We start from the raw sequence: 22,257 nt of genomic DNA on the forward strand, positions 1-22,257 counted from the left end.
CTGTACACCATGTTTACCCTTTTGCATAACATCATAATATAATTCGTTTATGAAAAATGAGAACAAAATCGGACTTACAATGCATCCTTGCCGTAGTCCCATTGGGCAGACAAAATAATCTGTTACACCAGAACTACATCGCACACAAGATTTTACATTTGAATACATTGCTTTTAACATAGTATACATTTCCCCGCCTAAACCGGCATTATGTAAGCAATACCATAATTTGTGTCTATCTACAGAATCGAATGCTTTCTTAAAATCGACAAAAGCTACATACAGTTTGTGTTTTCGACGGGATAAACATTTCTGAATCAGTGTATACAAAGTAAAAAAATGATCAGTTGTGGAGTATTGCTTACGAAAACCAGCTCGATTCTCAGGAATCTTATCTCTCACGTTTGCCCATTTAGAGAGTCGAGTATTTAGTATAGAAGTGAAGACTTTGCCGAGAATTTTTATTTCCCTATAATTATCAGGATTATTAAAGTCACCTTTCTTGTGAATTGGGACAATAATAGAAATTGACCAATTGCGAGGAATTACTCCTTTTGTGAACAAACTATTAAAGCATTTATTGAGAAATGGAAGAATTTCTGCAATAGAACATTTAAGCATTTCAATAATGATACTATCAGGACAAGCTGCTTTTCCACATTTCAATTGTGAAATTGCATGTGTGATTTCATCATCCGATATAGGCGAGTCTAGTACAAGTTCATCTACTTCAGGGGCGGTGGGGTAGCCTAGTAGTTAAAGCGTTGGCTCATCACGCCGAAAACCCGGGTTCGAATCCCCACATGGGTACAATGTATGAAGCCCATTTCTGGTGTCCCCCGCCGTGATGTTGCTGGAATATTGCTAAAAGCGGCGTAAAACCAAAACTCAGTCAGTCATCTACTTCATCATAGTCCCCATTAAAATCATCCGAAATTTCTAAAATGTCTTGGTCGTGGTCAGACTGATCGAGCACTGAATTATTTGCGAAAACATTCCTGAAATGAATGAGCCACTCAGTTTTGGAAATTGAATTTTGTTGGGAGCATTTAGTTTTGATATGTCGAATTTCTTTCCAGAATTTAGACTGACAATACATAGAATTACTTAGCCTGTTTAGTTTATTACATTTGAGTTCATGTTTAAAGTTTCTGTAACATGACTTGTACCTATTTCGCTCTTTACAGTATGTCCATCTGTTACTATCATTGCGTTGACACCGAAACTTTCTCTTGGCCAATTTACATTCTCTGCTAAATGGTCTAGATTTAGAACCGTCTTTGCACGCCTTTTTCATACATTCGGCTGATTTCAATATCTTATTAACGAGATCATTGATAGCACCATCAATATCAACCTCAAGTTTAATCAGCAGGTTTTCACCAGACTGGCCCAATTCCTGACGTAGAGTATTAAGAAATATAGTACAGAATGAGTCATTCCAAAATATCTTCTCAGTAATGGTTGGGTTGTTATTAGACACATTTGATGTATGGGTCATTTTGGGGAAGCTACAGAATAACTCGTATGTATAGCAATTCTATCCTTTCAAGAGGCAAGTCTAGATAAACGGACGAAGGACCCATGTCTGCTGTTTAATATTTTTTTAGAAATTATTATTTAAACTATTAATTTTTAGAGACTTGTGAAAGTCCAGTCACACCCATGAAATAACTGTCACTGTACCACAGCTACGATATACCACAGCCAGGATGTAACTGTCAGTATACCACAGACAGGATTTAACTTTCACTAAACCAAGCAAAACAGCTACATTATAATCCCTTCTAGTTCACATTTCGTTTTCAAAATTTGAAAAAAGAATTAATTAGGAATTAACCTCAGGTGATAGCAGGAATCCACATTGTCTTGGTTTTGGCAGGGTTGCAATCAGACTCTTTCCTTATTCTGACTCCCCACAGGGTTGTTCATGAGAGATTACATTCAGGTGACAAAAGCTTTCTTATGAAGGTCCTTAAAATGCCCTGAAAGATGGCCTTATGGCCATTGCATTGTTCTCCAAACTATTTAATTCCACTATTCAAAGAATTAGTCATTTAATAAACAAACACAACTGACACAAACTCTAACTAGCAAACAAATACAACATCTGCTGCAGACTTACACAAGTAAACTGATATAACATAATGTACAGAAATATGTTCCCACAAATTCAGACAAGTTCCATGTTACACTTCCATGTGTATGACTCCCCAAAGATCTCTGGCTAGTACCAGAGACCATATATGATCGGTATACGATCTCTGCTAGCCCCATTCCTACAGTAGAAGTCACAGCAACAGATACAATGTTTAATACTTCATTTTCATGACTGAAATAAAAAGTTTAAGGGGGCTGACAAATCTGCAGTGTGTTGTAAACTGCATGATGTCACGTCACTGTAACTCCCATATCCTGCAAACGTTGTTGTTGGAGGCACGGACAAACATTATTGCTCCTGCACCTCTTTCAAAGTCGAGGCTGTTTCGATTGACAATAAAATCTCAAAATAAAATCTGATGAAGTTTCAACCCCTTTCTTACAGAATTTCCATTAAATCTAAATCGATATATCAATTAGACTAGGTTTTAAATTTCATTCAAACATTCAATAAACTGCCCAAATCCTTCCAGTTTATCTGACTGTCCAAATGAAAACGGTCACAAACTATTTCCTTAGACGAAAAATCTCCTAGCTTTTCGTTAATGGTTCATTTGAAAGTCAATAGTAATAAACGGCTGTAATGTTGGCATGACTGATGCGAGGTCATGTTATCAGATCAAGGTCACATGACCAGTCACATGATCAGTGGCTAGTATTGTTGTCTCCTCAAGTGGAGTTGCTCTATCTGACAGGTCCTTCTATTTACAGATCACTCGGGCAGGGCTCTCTTGCTATTGATTATCAATCTGTGGTAGTACAGCTGAGGGCCCACGTTCAGCACCTGCACCACAATAAAGGATCGCATCCTTTCAGGGTCAAAGACCACTTCCTTCAACTCTAATACTGGCTATAATGTAATCTATTCCATATCAATACTTCACTGCTAAACTGACATTTAGTACCAGAAATAAATTTATCTTATTAGAAATATATATCTTTGATAGTAAATAGGGAAAATCCCAAATGAGCCAAGAACTAGTAATAATTACAGGACCTGTGGCAATCTAGACTTGCTCAATTATTCTAGATTGAGTTTGGCTCCTTGTTAGGTTATTCTCTAGGATACAATGTGATACATTGGCACTGATATAGAATTCAGAACTACATTACCGAATGCCGAACTTCAGTTGACACCAAAATTGAACATTTATCTGCAAAGACTGAGGTGAAAGTGTACTGGAAATCAGCTTGTCATACAGGATTTACAGAGTTTTTCAATACCAATGGACCAGGTGAATACTGAAAACATAACCAAATATTCCTTGATGCTGGATCATTGGCGCTTGTTAAGTTTTTAGTTGACATATTTTACCAACCAAAGACAAAATACTATTATTCTACTTGGTTGACACATGTCATCGGTTCCCAATTGTGCAGATCGATGCTCATGCTGTTGATCACTGGATTGTCTGGTCCAGACTGAAACCTTTCAATTTCAAAACTGGCTTATAAACTAGTGCCTCCATCCTGAAAAAGTTTGATAATTTTTTATGGCATTGAAGTATTTTATGTATACCACTCAAAAGAGGTTAACACCTGATTCTTTTATATTTCTGTAGTTAATCAGTCATGGAACCTCAGATTTAACAGTTTAAAATAAAAGGATACAGCATTTTTCAACTTCTTTCAGAGCAGTATACAATTATAAAAGTGAGTGAATTTAGTTTTATGCCGCTTTAGCAATATTCCAGCAATATTCCAGCAATATCATGGCAAGGGACACTAAAATGGGCTTCACACATTGTACCTATGTGGACAATTATAATAGACAAAAATACATAATTATCTTGTGTATAGTATAAAGAAGCTTATACTCTTGAAGGACATTTGTACAAATGAAAAATATTCAAGCAACCATGTATGCAACAAATAATCATTACAATAAATCCATATATGATAATTTGTTTTAAAAGAATTATTTGTATCAAGGCCCAATCATCATTATCAACTTCCCCATCTTATTAATTATTTCATTTGGCATCACCTTTATTGATATTTTAAAGCTTAATTTCCAAATAAAATCCCCAAATCTCGTTAATCACCAGAGCCCATTAGGAACAGAAAAATTCCTACGCCCTTTATTACATGTTGAGTGAAAAGATCAATGTTCAATTCGAAGACATTCGTATTTGTGCATTTGTCATCAAAAGATTTTCAGTAAAGTTACTTCACCTCATTGCCAGTTTCATAATGAAATAAAAATCAATTTTGCCAACAAAACCTTCTGGTGATAATTAAGGCATTCCTCGGGGACAACAGCACAGCCGATTGGGTAATGATAGAGAGTTGATTATGTCACAGCCTGTTTCACACCAGCTGCCCCAAGATCAATCAATAGATGGTGGTGGGGGAGGGGGGGAGAGTGAGAGGGGCAAGGTGGGAGACTGACCTGTACCCTAGGAATAAAGTTATCTTATTTAAAAAGATGTATCTTCAAACTAAAACAATTATCCAAATGAAGCCCAGATATATGCTTAATGTCAGAGCTGAGGCAATTGTGCATAGTGATTCCAGACTTCAGTTGGACTATTTTTAAAAATTATTTTACAGGGTCTGGGAGAGGCAGGGGTAGAAGCAGGTGGTAGTGGAGGCAGGGGGTTGGGGCATGGGTTTGGTGCAGTGGTAGAGGTATGGGTAAAGGGAGGGGTAGAAGCTGGGGTGAAGCAGGATTTGGGAGCAGACAAAGTCATCAATATCCCCCGCAATGGCAAAATACTCTTCATGATTATGAGTTATGATTATGTCAAATATTTAGGTGTGTATATAGAAAAGTGGAAGGAGAGTATTGAAAGGTTTTTAAAGTTCTGCTCCAGAAAGGAGCACTATCACCAATTTCAGTCTATGTCAAACTTGTTGCCATGGAAATGCCAAAAATATTTTATTCAGAATTCCAAAACTACCAAAAGGCACCAGTACACCACCATATCTATCTATGTGCCAAGTTTGGTGAAGAAATAGTGAACGGTTTTAGAGTTCTGCTCCAGAAAAGAGCACTAAGGATACACGTCACGAAAAGTTATCTATTGAAAGGTTTTTAAAGTTCTGCTCCAGAAAAGAGCACTATCACCAATTTCAGTCTATGTCAAACTTGTTGCCATGGAAATGCCAAAAATATTTTATTCAGAATTCCAAAACTACCAAAAGGCACCAGTACACCACCAGATCTATCTATGTGCCAAGTTTGGTGAAGAAATAGTGAACGGTTTTAGAGTTCTGCTCCAGGGAAAAGAGCACTACCACCAATTTCAGTCTATGCCAAACTTTTGCCATGGAAATGCCAAAAATATTTTATTCAGAATTCCAAAACTACCAAAAGGCACCAGTACACCACCAGACCAATCTATGTGCTAAGTTTGGTGAAGAAATAGTGAAGCGGTGGGGTAGAGTTCTGCTCGGAAAAAGACAAATGGCATGAGACGGACGGACGGGGAGTCCATTTTAAACAAAATTAGATAATAGTGGGGAGCAGGAGTAAAGGCAAGGGGTGGAGGTAAGCATAGAGGGAGGGGCAGAGGTAGGGGATGGTGGCAAGGGGTTGGAGCAGAGGGTTGGGAAAGAAAGTTGAGGTAGTGGTTGAGGCAGGGAAAGGGGTCAGGTGGGTGAGGCAGGGAAAGGGGTCAGGTGGTTGGGGCAGACGGAAGAGCAGGATGAGGAGGCAGCCTCTAGCAGGCCATACTTATCCCCTTAAGGGTGATTTCTTATATACATAAATGCATTTACCCTGATCCATAACTATATTAGGTTGACTCTTTGTAAGTCTTTGTGAACTATTGTTCCTACTGAGTATCAATCTATGCAATGGGGATTTGATGACACGTGTCAACGAAGTCAGCGAGCCTGACCTCCTGATTCTATTATGGTAGTTGCGTCTTACGACAAGCATGGGTTGCTGAAGTCCAGTTCTAACCTGGATCTTCACGGGGGACAAGCGTGGGATGCTGAAGACCAGGGCTAACATGGATCTTCACGGGGGACAAGCGTGGGTTGCTAAACACCAGTTCTAACCTGGATCTTCACGGGGGACAAGCGTGGGATGCTGAAGACCAGTTCTAACCTGGATCTTCACGGGGGACAAGCGTGGGTTGCTGAAGACCAGTTCTAACCTGGATCTTCACGGGGGACAAGCGTGGGTTGCTGAAGACCAGTTCTAACCTGGATCTTCACGGGGGACAAGCGTGGGTTGCTGAAGACCAGTTCTAACCTGGATCTTCACGGGGGACAAGCGTGGGTTGCTGAAGACCAGGGCTAACATGGATCTTCACGGGGGACAAGCGTGGGTTGCTGAAGTCCAGTTCTAACCTGGATCTTCACGGGGGACAAGCGTGGGTTGCTGAAGACCAGGGCTAACATGGATCTTCACGGGGGACAAGCGTGGGTTGCTGAAGACCAGTTCTAACCTGGATCTTCACGGGGGACAGCGTGGGTTGCTGAAGACCAGGGCTAACATGGATCTTTCGGGGGGGGGACAAGCGTGGGTTGCTGAAGACCAGGGCTAACATGGATCTTCACGGGGGACAAGCGTGGGTTGCTGAAGACCAGTTCTAACCTGGATCTTCACGGGGGACAAGCGTGGGTTGCTGAAGACCAGTTCTAACCTGGATCTTCACGGGGGACAAGCGTGGGTTGCTGAAGACCAGTTCTAACCTGGATCTTCACGGGGGACAAGCGTGGGTTGCTGAAGACCAGGGCTAACCTGGATCTTCACGGGGGACAAGCGTGGGTTGCTGAAGACCAGTTCTAACCTGGATCTTCACGGGGGACAAGCGTGGGATGCTGAAGACCAGGGCTAACATGGATCTTCACGGGGGACAAGCATGGGTTGCTGAAGACCAGTTCTAACATGGATCTTCATGGGGGACAAGCGTGGGTTGCTGAAGTCCAGTTCTAACCTGGATCTTCACGGGGGACAAGCGTGGGATGCTGAAGACCAGTTCTAACCTGGATCTTCACGGGGGACAAGCGTGGGATGCTGAAGACCACGGCTAACATGGATCTTCCACGGCGGGGGACAAGCGTGGGTTGCTGAAGACCAGGGCTAACATGGATCTTCACAGGGGGACAAGCGTGGGTTGCTGAAGACCAGTTCTAACCTGGATCTTCACGGGGGACAAGCGTGGGATGCTGAAGACCAGTTCTAGCCTGGATCTTCACGGGGGACAAGCGTGGGATGCTGAAGACCAGGGCTAACATGGATCTTCACGGGGGACAAGCGTGGGATGCTGAAGACCAGTTCTAACCTGGATCTTCACGGGGGACAAGCGTGGGATGCTGAAGACCAGGGCTAACATGGATCTTCACGGGGGACAAGAGTGGGTTGCTGAAGACCAGGGCTAACCTGGATCTTCACGGGGGACAAGCATGGGTTGCTGAAGACCAGTTCTAACCTGGATCTTCACGGGGGACAAGCGTGGGTTGCTGAAGACCAGTTCTAACCTGGATCTTCACGGGGGACAAGCATGGGTTGCTGAAGACCAGTTCTAACCTGGATCTTCACGGGTTCATTCTCTTACACATCTGTGAGGTCTACTGCTGTAGTATGTTGGAATATTGGGCCCATAACGTCACGGCACTTCGCGAGACCTTAGTACTTCCGGTGACAAACGTTTCATACCTTTTCGAGTGGTCTAATGGTTGACAGCTGACAGTAAGGAACCAATATTCCTTGCAGGAATAACAAACTTCCGATCTATCCATCCCCAAATTAGCCAACTATCACGACTGTCAACAGCTGTGACAGCCAAGCATGGTTGTACACTTGGTCCGGTCTAGTAAAGTAAAATAGGCCCCATCTCGCATAAACACAAGTTGGCGGAAATGAGTTTAGAACAGCCAAAGTAGCGCCTCGCGAGACTTACAGGCCCTATTGCTTAAAGTGACTTCAAACCTCACTCCCTATTAGGTATCATCTAAATAAACTTCCCCGATAAGACCGCTAACTTATATGGATAAACTCAGTCTCACCGGAATGTAGAACATCTTACAATGGCAATGTGGGTGATTGTTTCTTGGCACAGGTATTGTTTGTGCACCACCTTCCTATGTTGTTTTATGATAACATCAAGCCACCATGTTTGTCTGAGACATCAATAGTTCTGTGGTTGTCTAAACCTCCTTCTACACCTACCGTAATGAACCTAGAAATACATACAAACATGCGAGGATACATGCCCATCTCACATTATTGAGTCTACACCAGCTATCAATACAAATATATAAACACTAGGGTATATACCATTTCTAATCATAACAGACTGCTCATACTGCTTTGAATTCCAAATGAATGAGTGAGTGAGTGAGTGAGTATGGTTTTACGCCACTTTTAGCAATATTCCAGCAATATCACGACGGGGGACACCAGAAATGGGCTTCACACATTGTGCCCATGTGGGGAATCGAACCCGGGTCTTCGGCTTGATGAGCGAACGCTTTAACCTCTAGGCTACCCCACTGCCCGAATTCCAAATGACAGGTCACAGGTGCCAAAGTCTTTTAAGACAATGTGATTCCTTGTGCTGAGTTGCGTCCCTTAGGTGATCCAGGAGCCTATGATTCATGGGTTTTATTCCAGACTGGCGCTTACAATGTTTCAAGGTTTATCAGCACCAACCTGTACTTGTGTATTGAATCAAGAGGTAACTGTCTGCGACCTGCATCACTGCATCCTCCCACATCATGCTGACATGCCTTGATGCATCTTATCAGAATGTCATTATATATCAAATATATCAACACTTGTTGATAAGAGCTTAAATGTTTCAGACACTTAACGATAAGTGTTGACATATTTAACATCATAAGGCATGAATATGAGATTATATTCTTACAAAATATTTCTTCCAACATTTTCAGTTTGTGACCAGTAATACAGGTGTCTTGAATGTATAAAGCACCACTAACCAGCTTCAGTGGTACAGAGAATAGTGATGGTGTTTGATTGTGGTGCCATGGTAACAATTCTGTCACAATGGTCTGCAAGGCATAGTGAGGTAATTTCACAGCAACACCGTCTCCTGGGAGATATTGGCTGATGTTACCCACGTATCTCCCAGTTAGGGATGATATATCAAAAACAATGTTTCAAGAAACATAAACTCACAAACACATTGTTATCTAGTGTTGTACATTCCAGCCTGTTCGCATTATCAGAACAATGACAGTTCACCTGGCACGTCTCACCTTCCCTCTACCTGGCATGTCTCACCTTCCCTCTACCTGCACACAGATCAGCATGAGGGGAGCATGTGGTGTGTTGTCTATACTGGCCAGGTAACACAGAGCTGACACAACAATGTGCACAGGTCAGCCGATGGAAGGTGGAACACTTCAGCTAGGCAAGATGTCTAAATGCCAGAATATGAACCTTTACTACACAAACACATAAACAGACCAGCAGGAGTTCCAGTGATGCCAGTAGTTAAGGTGGAGTATGGCCGCCTGATTCTGCCAGTGTTGCACATTCTTTCAGGTCGTTGTTTGAATCCATTGCACATTTGTGGACCTCGGAACCTTGTTGGAGGAGCTAGGACTTCAAGGTTGTTCATGTTTGGGACTTGTGTAACTTTGCAGACCAGAGTAGAAAGTGTATAACTTGTAGGAATATGATGGCACTTAACTCTAAGGATTTCGTTAGACTGAGAATATACTGGTGGGGCATGGAAAGACCTCAAAACCACATAGGACTTTGGTAGAATGTAAATCATTTAGGACTTTGGTCATGCAGTACTCTGGTAGAATGGAAGCCATGTTGGACTTTGGCATAAAATAAAACCGTGTTGAAAGTACTCATGTTGGAATGGCATAAATTAAACCATTTTGGACTTCAGAAGAATGTAAGCCATGTAGGAATCAGACCTTAACATGTAGAATTCTGTTTCACGTGAATAAAATAGTAGGACTTAGTTATACTTAGTACGTTTTGTTTAAATTGGCAAGGCTCCATTTTGGAAAAAATACTGATATTGTAAAGAGAGCTGAAAGTTTAACATTTTTCAGCAAAATGTATATCAGTGTACATGTTGCTTTTCTTTGCTTGAAAAATTTATTGCAGACTCCAAAGCCTACATTCAATGCAACTGGTCAGTTATAAATATTCACTCTGATTTGAATTTTTTGTCTGGTTTCATCTATTATTTTTTTGCATTAGAAGTTACAACAAGCATTGTCACTAAGGTGACATAATCCCCCGCCGCAAATGATCAAATCAAACTTATAAAGTAATGAAAGTTTAAGTTAAATGTGGTGACCAGTCAACTCTTTAGGTGTTGGCACATATTTTCAAGACTGATTTTGACCTTGACATGAATGTCATAGTGTATGAAATATGCTAAACGCGCGGCGGGGGATAAAAAGAGATACATGGAATTGGTGGCCCTTGGTCCTGTGCATAGCGCTCAGGTCACAAATCAGTTGAAGTTAAGCAAACTTGGGCTTGGACAGCCCATGGATGGGTGACCATGTTAGCAGCTTAACTACTGAGAGTTTCTAGGACTTCAGTCCTGCCCCACAACGAAGCACATGTGATACATGTGGTCTCACCTTAGGCAAGTGAGTTTGTTCACAATTGCCTCTGTTCACCCAGCAGGAAATGGGTACCCGGTGAAATAAGTTGTGAGACTATTAACCTTCTAGCGCCTAACAGGCAGCTTGGGTTATCCGGGGTAATAATGATCAGATTGTGCGCTTTGAGCAGGATATCTAGCCTGGAAAAGGCGCATTATAAATATTCTCATTAATTGTCTTTTTGTATAATCCTTTGCAAGAAATTTTGAAGGTTGAGTCTAAAAATTGAAAATTAAAAAAATGTCATCTTATCTTCATTTATCAAAACTGTTAGACCTTTGTACTGTCACCACCACAGAGCAACCGACAAATGTAATGAACCAATAGCACAATCAATAATTTCACCTCCACTATCTACTTTTGTCAAGTAATGGCCTACAAGGTCGACCACAGTAATTACAAGACTACAGTATGATGAAGATAGAGGTCAGCCTCTGCAGCACTTCGTGTGAGCTTTAACCTTGTCTTCCCACCAGGCCTGGCTCTCCCAACTAACACGGTCTCATCAATCTCCATTTATTGCTGACCACAGTTTGATCAGTGGGATCAGCTGACTACATCCGAGTAATGAGCAATTGATTGTATATATCAGGAAAATCTCAGTTCCAAGGTCCTTTCTTGTCACAGACAGGTGCTTCCTCGCTATAGTGCAGAATTTCGTATACATATCTACATGAGCAAGAAGTAAAGTAATCACGCAAAAGTACAGATGAGATTTAGTAAAATAATCATATTTTTGAATCCAAAGGTCTTTATATTCCTAGATTTGTTGTATTTTTGCAAAATGTGAGCAGTCTTTTAATAATCTGAACAAACCAGTGACTGACGCTGAGGGTACAAGGTCCATGATGCAAGGTTTCTTTAGATGCTATCCACCATGCCCTAACATCAGAAGTTGTGAAGGGTTTCTTGTAGCTGACAAGGGAAGGGGATGAGACAGGGTTGTATCATAGGATACAAGGGGCATTGGGGTAGCATAGTGGTTAAAGTGAACATGTCACACTGAAGACCAGGGTTCGATTCCCCACATGGGTACATTGTGTGAAGCCTATTTCTGGTGTCCCGTGTCGCGATATTGCTAAAAGTGGCATAAAACCATACTCACCCACTCACTCTTATGATATATACTCTGGGTCTACATAGAGAAAGACTTGAGTAAAATGATCAGTTTTATTTTGTTTGTGGTGGCTCCACCATTGGGCAGCACCCACCTTTTCACAAACACCTGTTTTCATCACTGCTTGACGGTGATTCATACACACATGATCCTACAATGGATTTTGCTTTTAGCAGAGATTTCTTATAAATATTAAAAGTGTTCTGTTGCTCTATTTCATCATCTCTTCAGCAACAGAGATTCAACAAGTGTGTCAACTTCAACAACAGACCAACAAGAAGGAGAAACAATTGTACCGTGTAAGGAATCAAACTCAAGTATGCTGTAACAGCTGGACCGCTAACTCTGACACTTCACGAACTGTGCCATGTATAGCTACAAAATTGCTGATGCAGCATTAAGCAATACTCACTCATTCATGAGCTGAATGACAGCTATACTGGAGTGAATGAGGGAGTGAGTTTAGTTTTATGCCATTTTAGCAATATTCCAGCAATACCACAGTGGGGGATACCAGAAATAAGCTTCACATATTGTACCCATGTGGGGAATCAAACCGGATCCTCCGCATGACGAGCGAACACCTTAACCACTAGACTAACCCACCACTCCAGCTTCACTGGAAGTATATGCAACACTGAGGTGAGGAGGTGTGTGTCTGAGCCTCTGGTGACTTGTGTTGCCCTGTTAATGGTGATTACCCACACCAGCCGAGTATTCCCTGTATACACACCTACTGAACACTGCCACTCTGATCCTGGAACTGAGCTGTAATTAGCCTGGCAGCAGACAACCTGACATTACCAAGAACAGCTGACAGACTGGACATAGCTGTAAACAGCACATCCCAGCAATCACTGTATATACTTCTACAACCCTACTATAGTCCTGGCTTCTGATGCGAGTTTGTCCCTGCATTTACAACATGAACACAAGTAGAAACAGTACGTCATATAATGTAGACTTACTACAAAAGCCATTTTTACATGGACTGACTGACTGATATGTTTTTTACGCCATTTTTAGCAATATTCCAGCAATATCATAGCGGGGGACACCAGAAATGGGCTTCACAAATCGTACCCTTGTGGGGAACTGAACCCGGGCCTTCGGTGTGACGAGCGAACGCTTTAACCACTAGACTACCCCACCGCCCCATTTTTACATGGAACGGGAATACACTGTGAACAGTCTGTCAGTTGTGGTAAGATAGCTAATCATAGGTTTGAACCAACAAGATCTTTGTTTTGAACCAAATCAACCAGCGAAGATCTGTAACCCATAATGCTAAAAGTGTCGTAAGAGTCAACACATATCATCGTATCCTAATTGCATAGATCGATGCTCATGATGTTGATCACTTGATTCTCTGGTCCAAACTCGATTATTTACAGACTGCCGCTATATAGCTAGAATATTGCTGAGTGCAGTGTAAAACTAAACTCACTCACTCACTCATTTGAACCAAATGATCATTGTTGGTTTCCTGTACGGTGAAAACATCATCCCCCTGTGCACCTGTTTGCTAAAGGGACACTAAAAATTTGCTTCACATATTGCACCCATGTTGAGAATCAAACCCTGGCCTTTGGTGTGATGAGCAAACACTATAACCACTAGACTACCCAACAGACCCATCCCATTTAGAACTGATACTGCATGATATCACTGAAAATGGTGACAAATGCAACCCACATCTCTTAGCAACATCATCATTTCACAGCAAAGATCTCAGATATTGCAATAAAGCTTAAAATAATCAAGTAGATGGAATATGCCGTTCTGTTCAATCAGGTTCCCATAAGCATTCTTCACTTGAGAATTGACAGGTGCCATCTTGGAAGTGCGTGATGGACTGAAGGCTGACATCTGCCAGGACGGCCTTGAATCAATATTAGCTGTTCAACATCACGCTATTATCTGTCCAGTCAGTTAAAATGGGCAATTAATGTTTTATAACCAATAGCACACTGGGGGTGGAATCAGAATGAGTGGAGACACAGATGCAAGAGAGTGGGCGACCAGTCTGTCATGGAGGTGTTGCTGACCACGCTCATGGTTGTCAAGATGGGATGAAGGATGGGGGATCATTGAAACTCTTGCTGATGTTGTAATATATTGCCTGCAAATAGGATGAAACCCTGTTGATATTGCAAAATATTGCCCTTAAACACTGTTGATTTTGATCCACCAACAAAATATGTCTGATAACAATATGTAGCATATCACCTGCCAACATAATGTAACCATTGTTACCACTGTAAAATATTGCACTAAGACCCTGCAGATATTGTAATATATCCACCAACAAAATATGATGTCTGATGACATTATGTAGCAGATCACCCACGAGCAACATGTAAAATTTTGCATGCAGATATGAGTAATCCTAGTTGACATTGTTACAAAGTCTATCACCTTTCAACAAGTTATAATTACAGTTAACAATTTGTAGTACACCACTCTCCAACATAATGCAACCCTTGGATATACTGTAGTACACCACTCTCCAACATAATGCAACCCTTGGATATACTGTAGTAGTACACCACACTCCAACATAATGCAACCCTTGGATATACTGTAGTACACCACTCTCCAACATAATGCAACCCTTGGATATACTGTAGTACACCACTCTCCAACATAATGCAACCCTTGGATATACTGTAGTACACCACTCTCCAACATAATCCTTGGATAACAACATAATGCAACCCTTGGATATACTGTAGTACACCACTCTCCAACATAATGCAACCCTTGGATATACTGTAGTACACCACTCTCCAACATAATGCAACCCTTGGATATACTGTAGTACACCACTCTCCAACATAATGCAACCCTTGGATATACTGTAGTACACCACTCTCCAACATAATGCAACCCTTGGATATACTGTAGTACACCACTCTCCAACATAATGCAACCCTTGGATATACTGTAGTACACCACTCCAACATAATGCAACCCTTGGATATACTGTAGTACACCACTCTCCAACATAATGCAACCCTTGGATATACTGTAGTACACCACTCTCCAACATAATGCAACCCTTGGATATACTGTAGTACACCACTCTCCAACATAATGCAACCCTTGGATATACTGTAGTACACCACTCTCCAACATAATGCAACCCTTGGATATACAGTACACCATGCAACATAATGCAACCCTTGATATACTGTAGTACACCACTCTCCAACATAATGCAACCCTTTGGATATACTGTAGTACACCACTCTCCAACATAATGCAAACTTGGATATACTGTAGTACACCACTCTCCAACATTGGATATACTGTAGTACACCACTCTCCAACATAATGCAACCCTTGGATATACTGTAGTACACCACTCTCCAACATAATGCAACCCTTGGATATACTGTAGTACACCACTCTCAACAACATAATAGCAACCCTTGGATATACTGTAGTACACCACTCTCCAACATAATGCAACCCTTGGATATACTGTAGTACACCACTCTCCAACATAATGCAACCCTTGGATATACTGTAGTACACCACTCTCCAACATAATGCAACCCTTGGATATACTGTAGTACACCACTCTCCAACATAATGCAACCCTTGGATATACTGTAGTACACCACTCTCCAACAACATGTTATGCAACCCTTGGATATACTGTAGTACACCACTCTCCAACATAATGCAACCCTTGGATATACTGTAGTACACCACTCTCCAACATAATGCAACCCTTGGATATACTGTAGTACACCACTCTCCAACATAATGCAACCCTTTGGACCCTTGGATATACTGTAGTACACCACTCTCCAACATAATGTAACCCTTGGATATACTGTAGTACACCACTCTCCAACATAATGCAACCCTTGGATATACTGTAGTACACCACTCTCCAACATAATGCAACCCTTGGATATACTGTAGTACACCACTCTCCAACATAAAGCAACCCTTGGATATACTGTAGTATATCACTCTGAAAGATAATATATTGCCTCTAAAGACAGAGTATTTGTTCAGGTATGCATCAAACTTATTTTAGAACACTATTCTCCAACACAATGCAACCCTTGGATGTACTGTAGTGCCTGTACATCACTCTCAGGGGTAATATATTGCTTCTTAAGACAAAATATTGTTTCAAGTGTGCTTCAAGATAACACCTCCAGATGTAAAACTAAACCTGAAACAATGTTTCCACCCACTGAATAATGCACCTGACAAGGAAGCGAGATAAACACATTACTTATTGACCAACTGCTTGGACCACAAGGGCAATGTTCTGGCCATGTAGCGGAAGATGCTTTGACCACATCAGGAAATGAAATAAAAGCAAGTGATGTGGTATAATTGTCCAATCACACCATGGATCATGCTGTCAGGTTCGGGTGAGAAGTCAAATTTGTCGAGTGCGTATTCAACAGACATTGTTGTAGAAACACCGTAAGGAGTTTTATGTGATGTATTGAACTGGCATTACAGAACAAAAGCTGCTGTGAGCTTGGGGATCATGCAGTAGTGGTTAAAGGTATTATATCCCTGTCATGTTTCCATACCACCTGGTCAGTTAAATGTGTTTCCTCAGTGGGCTCAGATGGCCCACAGACATGAAGAACAGTCTGTTCTTTCAATACTTGGACCCTACTGAATGTAACTGCTCACTGACAAGGACCTTAATCTCTATTGATTCCATTCCAGAACACGCAAGCAAGTCAAAATTGTTCCATTCCACAGATTATTTGGTCTGACAACATTAAATGACTCTTGTCAGGACACCTTAATCCTCAGTACCAGCAAAGAAATGATCACTGAATTACCTATTTATTCCTTCTTTACACATCAAAATAGTTGGAACATCGTCCAAGGCCCAGGTGGAACATATCATCCAAGGCCCTGGTTGAAAATACAATCGCCCAAGGATTAGGTGGAACACATATCATCATTCAAGACCTAGGTGAAACTTACTAGTATTCAAAGCCTAGGTGAAATGTTCCCTCCTCATTCAACTGGAACATGCTTACACCTCCAAAGCCAAGGTGGAACATACCTCCTCCTCAAGGCCAAGATGGAAGCCATACCATCATCCAAGGCCAAGATGGAGCCTACCATCATCCAAAGCCTAGGTTGAACATAGAATCTTTCAAGGTCAATATGGCAATATATGCTCAATTACAGTTATCAGGGGTTGTTGACCTTGACCTTCATGGCTGCCAGACATGTTCCTAATCCTGGCCATGTTTCAGAAGGTTAGGACAGAAGTGAACACAGATGTGGTGCTGTCTGTATCAGACCCTTACAGACAGCACACAGACACTTGACTCCACACAAGGCTGGCATACCAATGAAGTAGGCATCACAAACTTCAAAGATGGGCACACTTCTACCATCCTAGAAATCTCCATAATATTCTTTGAACCTAAATGCCACTGAAGTGACCAATGATGAAGAATGGCTAAATTAAAGAAAAATCATCATACCTTACTGGTGAATTACTTTTGCTTGACAAAATTAGTCTGTGAGTGAGTGAGTGAGTGAGTGAGTGAGAGTGAGTTTAACTCTGTTTTGAACATTACTGTACTTCTATTACACAGCCTGCACATCAGCTTGTAGTCTGAAACAAACTTATACAAGAAAGCCCATGCAAGTCGAGAATATGTGGCAAGTCTAGATCTCCACAGTTTCACAGTCTGAAAATGAAAAAAATCTCTTGTCTCTTTTTCATTATATTTTATGATTATCTTTTATGAACAGTATATTTCAGTAAAATATTCATTTCAGAGACTAGATGTCAGCCTAATAAGCTAGATGAGGGAGAAAAGTTTGATGTTTACCACTTGATACAGGTAAAGTCCTGACTCACCACGGCTCCTTAACCGGGTCAATCTGGGAGAACCCCTTAGTATCCTATTGTAAGATGAAGAGGTCAGTTTGCTACTTCTATGTGCAAAGACTGTATCATGATACATATACATACCAGCACACTCATTTTTTTAGTGTAATGTAAATAGCAGGTAGAGTTTGAAAGCATGACCCTCAGCAAAATAGCCTTCTAAGTGTCTCAACATTTCTTGCCAAGAGAAATTTGATATTTTGAAAACACTGAACCACTGTTTAGCATTATAGACATGTGATAGCACATCTGAAACACTGTCTAGCATTTACAACCATTATATAGCAACCAATGTCTTTCATCACCTGTACTGTTATATCTACTTTACCTGTAAAGCATTAATTTTACATTAACAATATGAGCAATGATATTTAAAACTTTGAATAAAGTATTTCTCAGAAAAAAATACAAAGTTATGAGGAAATTCTAATAAAGCCAATAAAGTGATTGACTACAATCAGATGAAACTATCAGGACTCCATATTAACACCATACAAGAACAAAAGGTTGTGTCACATTTATCTAAGGAGGGAGGTCATCAAAGTGATTTGTTGGTGGGAGCAAGACTGGAACAGGAACAGAGCAAACAGGTCAAGGGAAGGCAGTGTTTGGATGGGTATCTGTCTCGGTAGGAGATAACAGTCACAGTACTACACAAACAGTTATCACTAAATGCTGCCATGTGTTGGGGTCCAACGGTAGTGCTAGGGGAGGGGATGAGTGGAGGGTGGGGAGAGAGAGGGAGGATAGGGAGAGGAGGGGTGGGGAGAGAAAGGGAGGGGAGAGGGAGGGAGGGAGGGGTGGGGGGAGAAGGAGGGTGGGGAGAGAAAGGGAGGGTAGGGAGAGGAGGGGGAGGAGAGAAGGAGGGTGTGGAGAGAAAGGGAGGGTAGCGAGAGGGAGGTGGGAGAGAAAGGGAGAGAAAGAGAAGGAGGGTGAGGAGAGAGAAGGCAGAGGGGGGGGGAGGGAGAGAGAGAGGGAGGGTGAGGCAGAGAGGGGTGAAGAGGGAGACAGGGTGGTGAGGAGAGAGGGAGGGGTGAGAGAGAGACAGAGAGGGGTAGGGAGAGGGGGAGAGGGAGGGGTGGGGAGAGACAGGGTGGTGTAGGGAGAGAGAAGGAGGGGTGAGCAGAGACAGTGAGGGGTGAGGAGACACAGGGTGGTTTAGGGAGAGGGAGGAGGGTGGGGAGAAAGGGAGGGTGTGGGGAGATGGGGGAGAGAGGAGGAGGGACAGGATGGGGTAGGAGAGAGGGAGGAGGGGGTGGGGGAGAAAGGGAGGGGTGTGGAGAGGGAGGAGGGGTGAGGGAGAGACAAGGAGGGGGTGAGGAGAGAGGAAGAGGGTGGAAAGAGACTGCGAGGGGTGGGGAGAGAAGGAAGGGTGGGGAGAGAAAAGGAAGGGTGAGGAGACACAGCGAGGGGTAGGGAGAGAGGGGAAGGGGGTCAAGCTTGTACCTGATAGATCTACACTGTGTAGACTCCTCTACACAGTATAAGCTTCCATATGGTGGCCTGGGTCTCACCTTTGCTCTATACCTGATAAGCGGCATGTAGGGAAGATATGGTGTACCTCAAAGAAATGCCTCCAATGTACACAAACATGAACAGGTGGCGGGTCGTATTTTCTAAAAGAACACCCGAACCACATGCTGATGTTGTAATGAGAGGATACAGCGAAACAGAGCGACATATACAGAGACACCACACATCAGACATTGTGTCCACCCAATTCCCTTTAGTCACTTCTTATGGCAGATAATACCTCAGACCACTACAGAAAGCACTCCTGTATGTGACCACCTTGAATAAAGTCAACCTAAATACATAAAATATACTTTCTAGTCACCCGTTGAAGATATCACTTGCGTGATGCCGGACGTATGACGTCATAATTGTTTACAGTTATTCCACAAAAGTCACGGTGGCTGAGCGGGTTAGGTGCCTGACTTTGTGTGCAACCAACTGGATCGGGACCAGAAGAGTTTCTCTTGAGTTGTTAACTGCATGTTGTGATAATCTGAGCTTCGGCATCATTCTTATTTTACGTTATTCCATAGCAATGTTTCCGTGTTATCACTGTAGTCTATGACTTGAAGAGTGTGGGAGAAGCATTCCTTCCTGTATTACAGAATGTTCCATTCCCTACAGAACACGCCTGTCACGTTCCCCACAAACTGGGCCTATATGGTTCTGTACCCTCTGTTCCTGTTCTACTTTGCTTTTGTCACTGTGTCTATTCTTTTTCCTTCAAAATTAAATACCCTATCCTGTTCCTACAGAATGTGCTGATCCTTATCATCACAGAATGTGCCTATCTTTATTCTTACAGATAGTGTCTATCCTTACAGATAGTGCCTATCCTTGGAGAATGTGCCTATCCTTATGATTACAGAATGTGCCTATCACTATGATTACAGAATGTGTGTCTATCCCTATGATTACAGAATGTGTCCCTATCACTATAATTACAGAATGTGTCTATCCCTATGATTACAGAATGTCTATCCCTATAACAGAATGTCTATAACCCTATATATCCCTATAACATGTGAATAACAGAATGTGTCTATCCCTATAACAGAATGTGTCTATCCCTATGATTACAGAATGTGTCTATCCCTATAACTGTCTATCCCTATGATTACAGAAACAGAATGTGTCTATCACTATATGAACAGAATGTGTCTATCCCTATGATTACAGAAATGTGTCTATCACTATAACAGAATGTGTCTATCCCTATGATTACAGAATGTGTCTATCCCTATATGTGTCTATTACAGAATGTGTCTATCCCTATAACAGAGATGTGTCTATCACTATAACAGAATGTGTCTATCCCTATGATTACAGAATGTGATAACAGAATGTGTCTATCCCTATGATTACTATGTCTATCCCTATAACAGAATGTGTCTATCCCTATAACAGAATGTGTCTATCCCTATGATTACAGAATGTGTCTATCCCTATAACAGAATGTGTCTATCCCTATAACAGAATGTGTCTATCCCTATAACAGAATGTGTCTATCCCTATAACAGAATGTGTCTATCCCTATAACAGAATGTGTCTATCCCTATAACAGAATGTGTCTATCCCTATCCCTATAACAGAATGTAACAGAATGTCTATCCTATATTACAGAATTACAGAATGTGTCTATCCCTATATGATTACTATAATGTGTCTATCCTATATGATTACAGAATGTGTCTATCCCTATGATTACAGAATGTGTCTATCACTATAACAGAATGTGTCTATCCCAGAATATTACAGAAGAATGTGTCTATCCTATCCCACTATAACAGAATGTGTCTATCCCTATGATTACAGAATGTGTCTATCCCTATAACAGAATTACTAATGTGTCCCTATGATTACAGAATGTGTCTATCCCTATAACAGAATGTGTCTATCCCTATAACAGAATGTTACAGAATGTGTCTATCACTATATGTGTCTACAGAATGTGTCAGAATGTGTCTATCCCTATAACAGAATGTGTCTATCCCTATAACAGAATGTGTCTATCACTATAACAGAATGTGTCTATCCCTATGATTACAGAATGTGTCTATCACTATAACAGAATGTGTCTATCCCTATGATTACAGATTGGCAGCTGCTGTAGTTAGACCACCACACCGGGAAATGGCTGACAAACATGTGAACCATGTAAGTAAGTATCACATCCACAGATATACCAAAGAACAGTACTTCAGTGCCAGAATGTGTCTGGCACAGTTTATTGATGATTTTGCATTTCACAGAATAAAAGTATGCTTGATGACTGACGGAGTACTCTTTTGCAGGTTCCCAAACAACTCACTTAGTAGGTAGGGTGTGAAGTGAAGAAGTGCTCTGTGGGAGATGCAAAGCTAAGTATATCTACAGTCTGATGGCACTACACTACACATGAGCAGTGGGGCTGGAGGCTTAAAGCTACACTCCTGCAATATTCCAGCTATATAGCCGTGGTCTGTAATTTGAGTTTGGACCAGACAAGCCAGTGATTGATAAAATAAACACTTCACACCGTCAGGGTATGTTGACATTCCATCAACCCAGATAGCATTCGGACGTTGGCCCAACGTTGGCAATGTTTGCAAAACCATTGCCAATGTTGGGCCAACGTCTGAATGCTATCTGGGAACCATGTCACCAGGTCATAACTGGATCCAAGAAAATATTGTGACAATTACAACCTCTATTACTGAAGGAAGATCAGCTTGCTAATGATTAATCAATGATCCACTTATCTGACAGCACTAAAACTGATCTGAACACCATTAAAACAAATCTTCTGTGAGTCCCTAACAGCCAGGAGAGCAGAGGGTCATTAGTTCCATTCACTGATGTGTCATACCATTAAGTCATTATAATATGAAACTTGTTGTTACCCTGACTGGTGATTTTTCAATTATGTGAGAACTCAGGCTAGGAGTCTGAGTGTGCTGTGTTTGTGTGTGGCATCCATGTTAATCTTCGGTATAGTATCAGTATAGTATCATTATAGTAT

General features: G+C 41.6%; 2 protein-coding genes across 3 annotated transcripts in view; both read right to left on the reverse strand.

Moving 5' to 3' along the window:
* The window catches only part of LOC124279747, a 189,625-nt gene that overhangs the window by 45,627 nt on the left and 121,741 nt on the right, over window positions 1-22,257 (reverse strand). The gene's annotated exons all lie outside the window — the stretch shown is intronic.
* The window catches only part of LOC124279777 (protein eva-1-like), a 70,387-nt gene continuing 66,393 nt past the window's right edge, over window positions 18,264-22,257 (reverse strand). Inside the window, exon 4 of the mRNA XM_046715657.1 lies at window positions 18,264-18,307. Coding sequence (XP_046571613.1) covers window positions 18,264-18,307 — 44 coding nt within the window. The remainder of the gene's footprint in view (window positions 18,308-22,257) is intronic.

This window comes from Haliotis rubra, unplaced genomic scaffold (assembly GCF_003918875.1).
Source record: "Haliotis rubra isolate DU_JTF1 unplaced genomic scaffold, ASM391887v1 Scf256, whole genome shotgun sequence".
NCBI lineage: Eukaryota > Metazoa > Mollusca > Gastropoda > Lepetellida > Haliotidae > Haliotis > Haliotis rubra.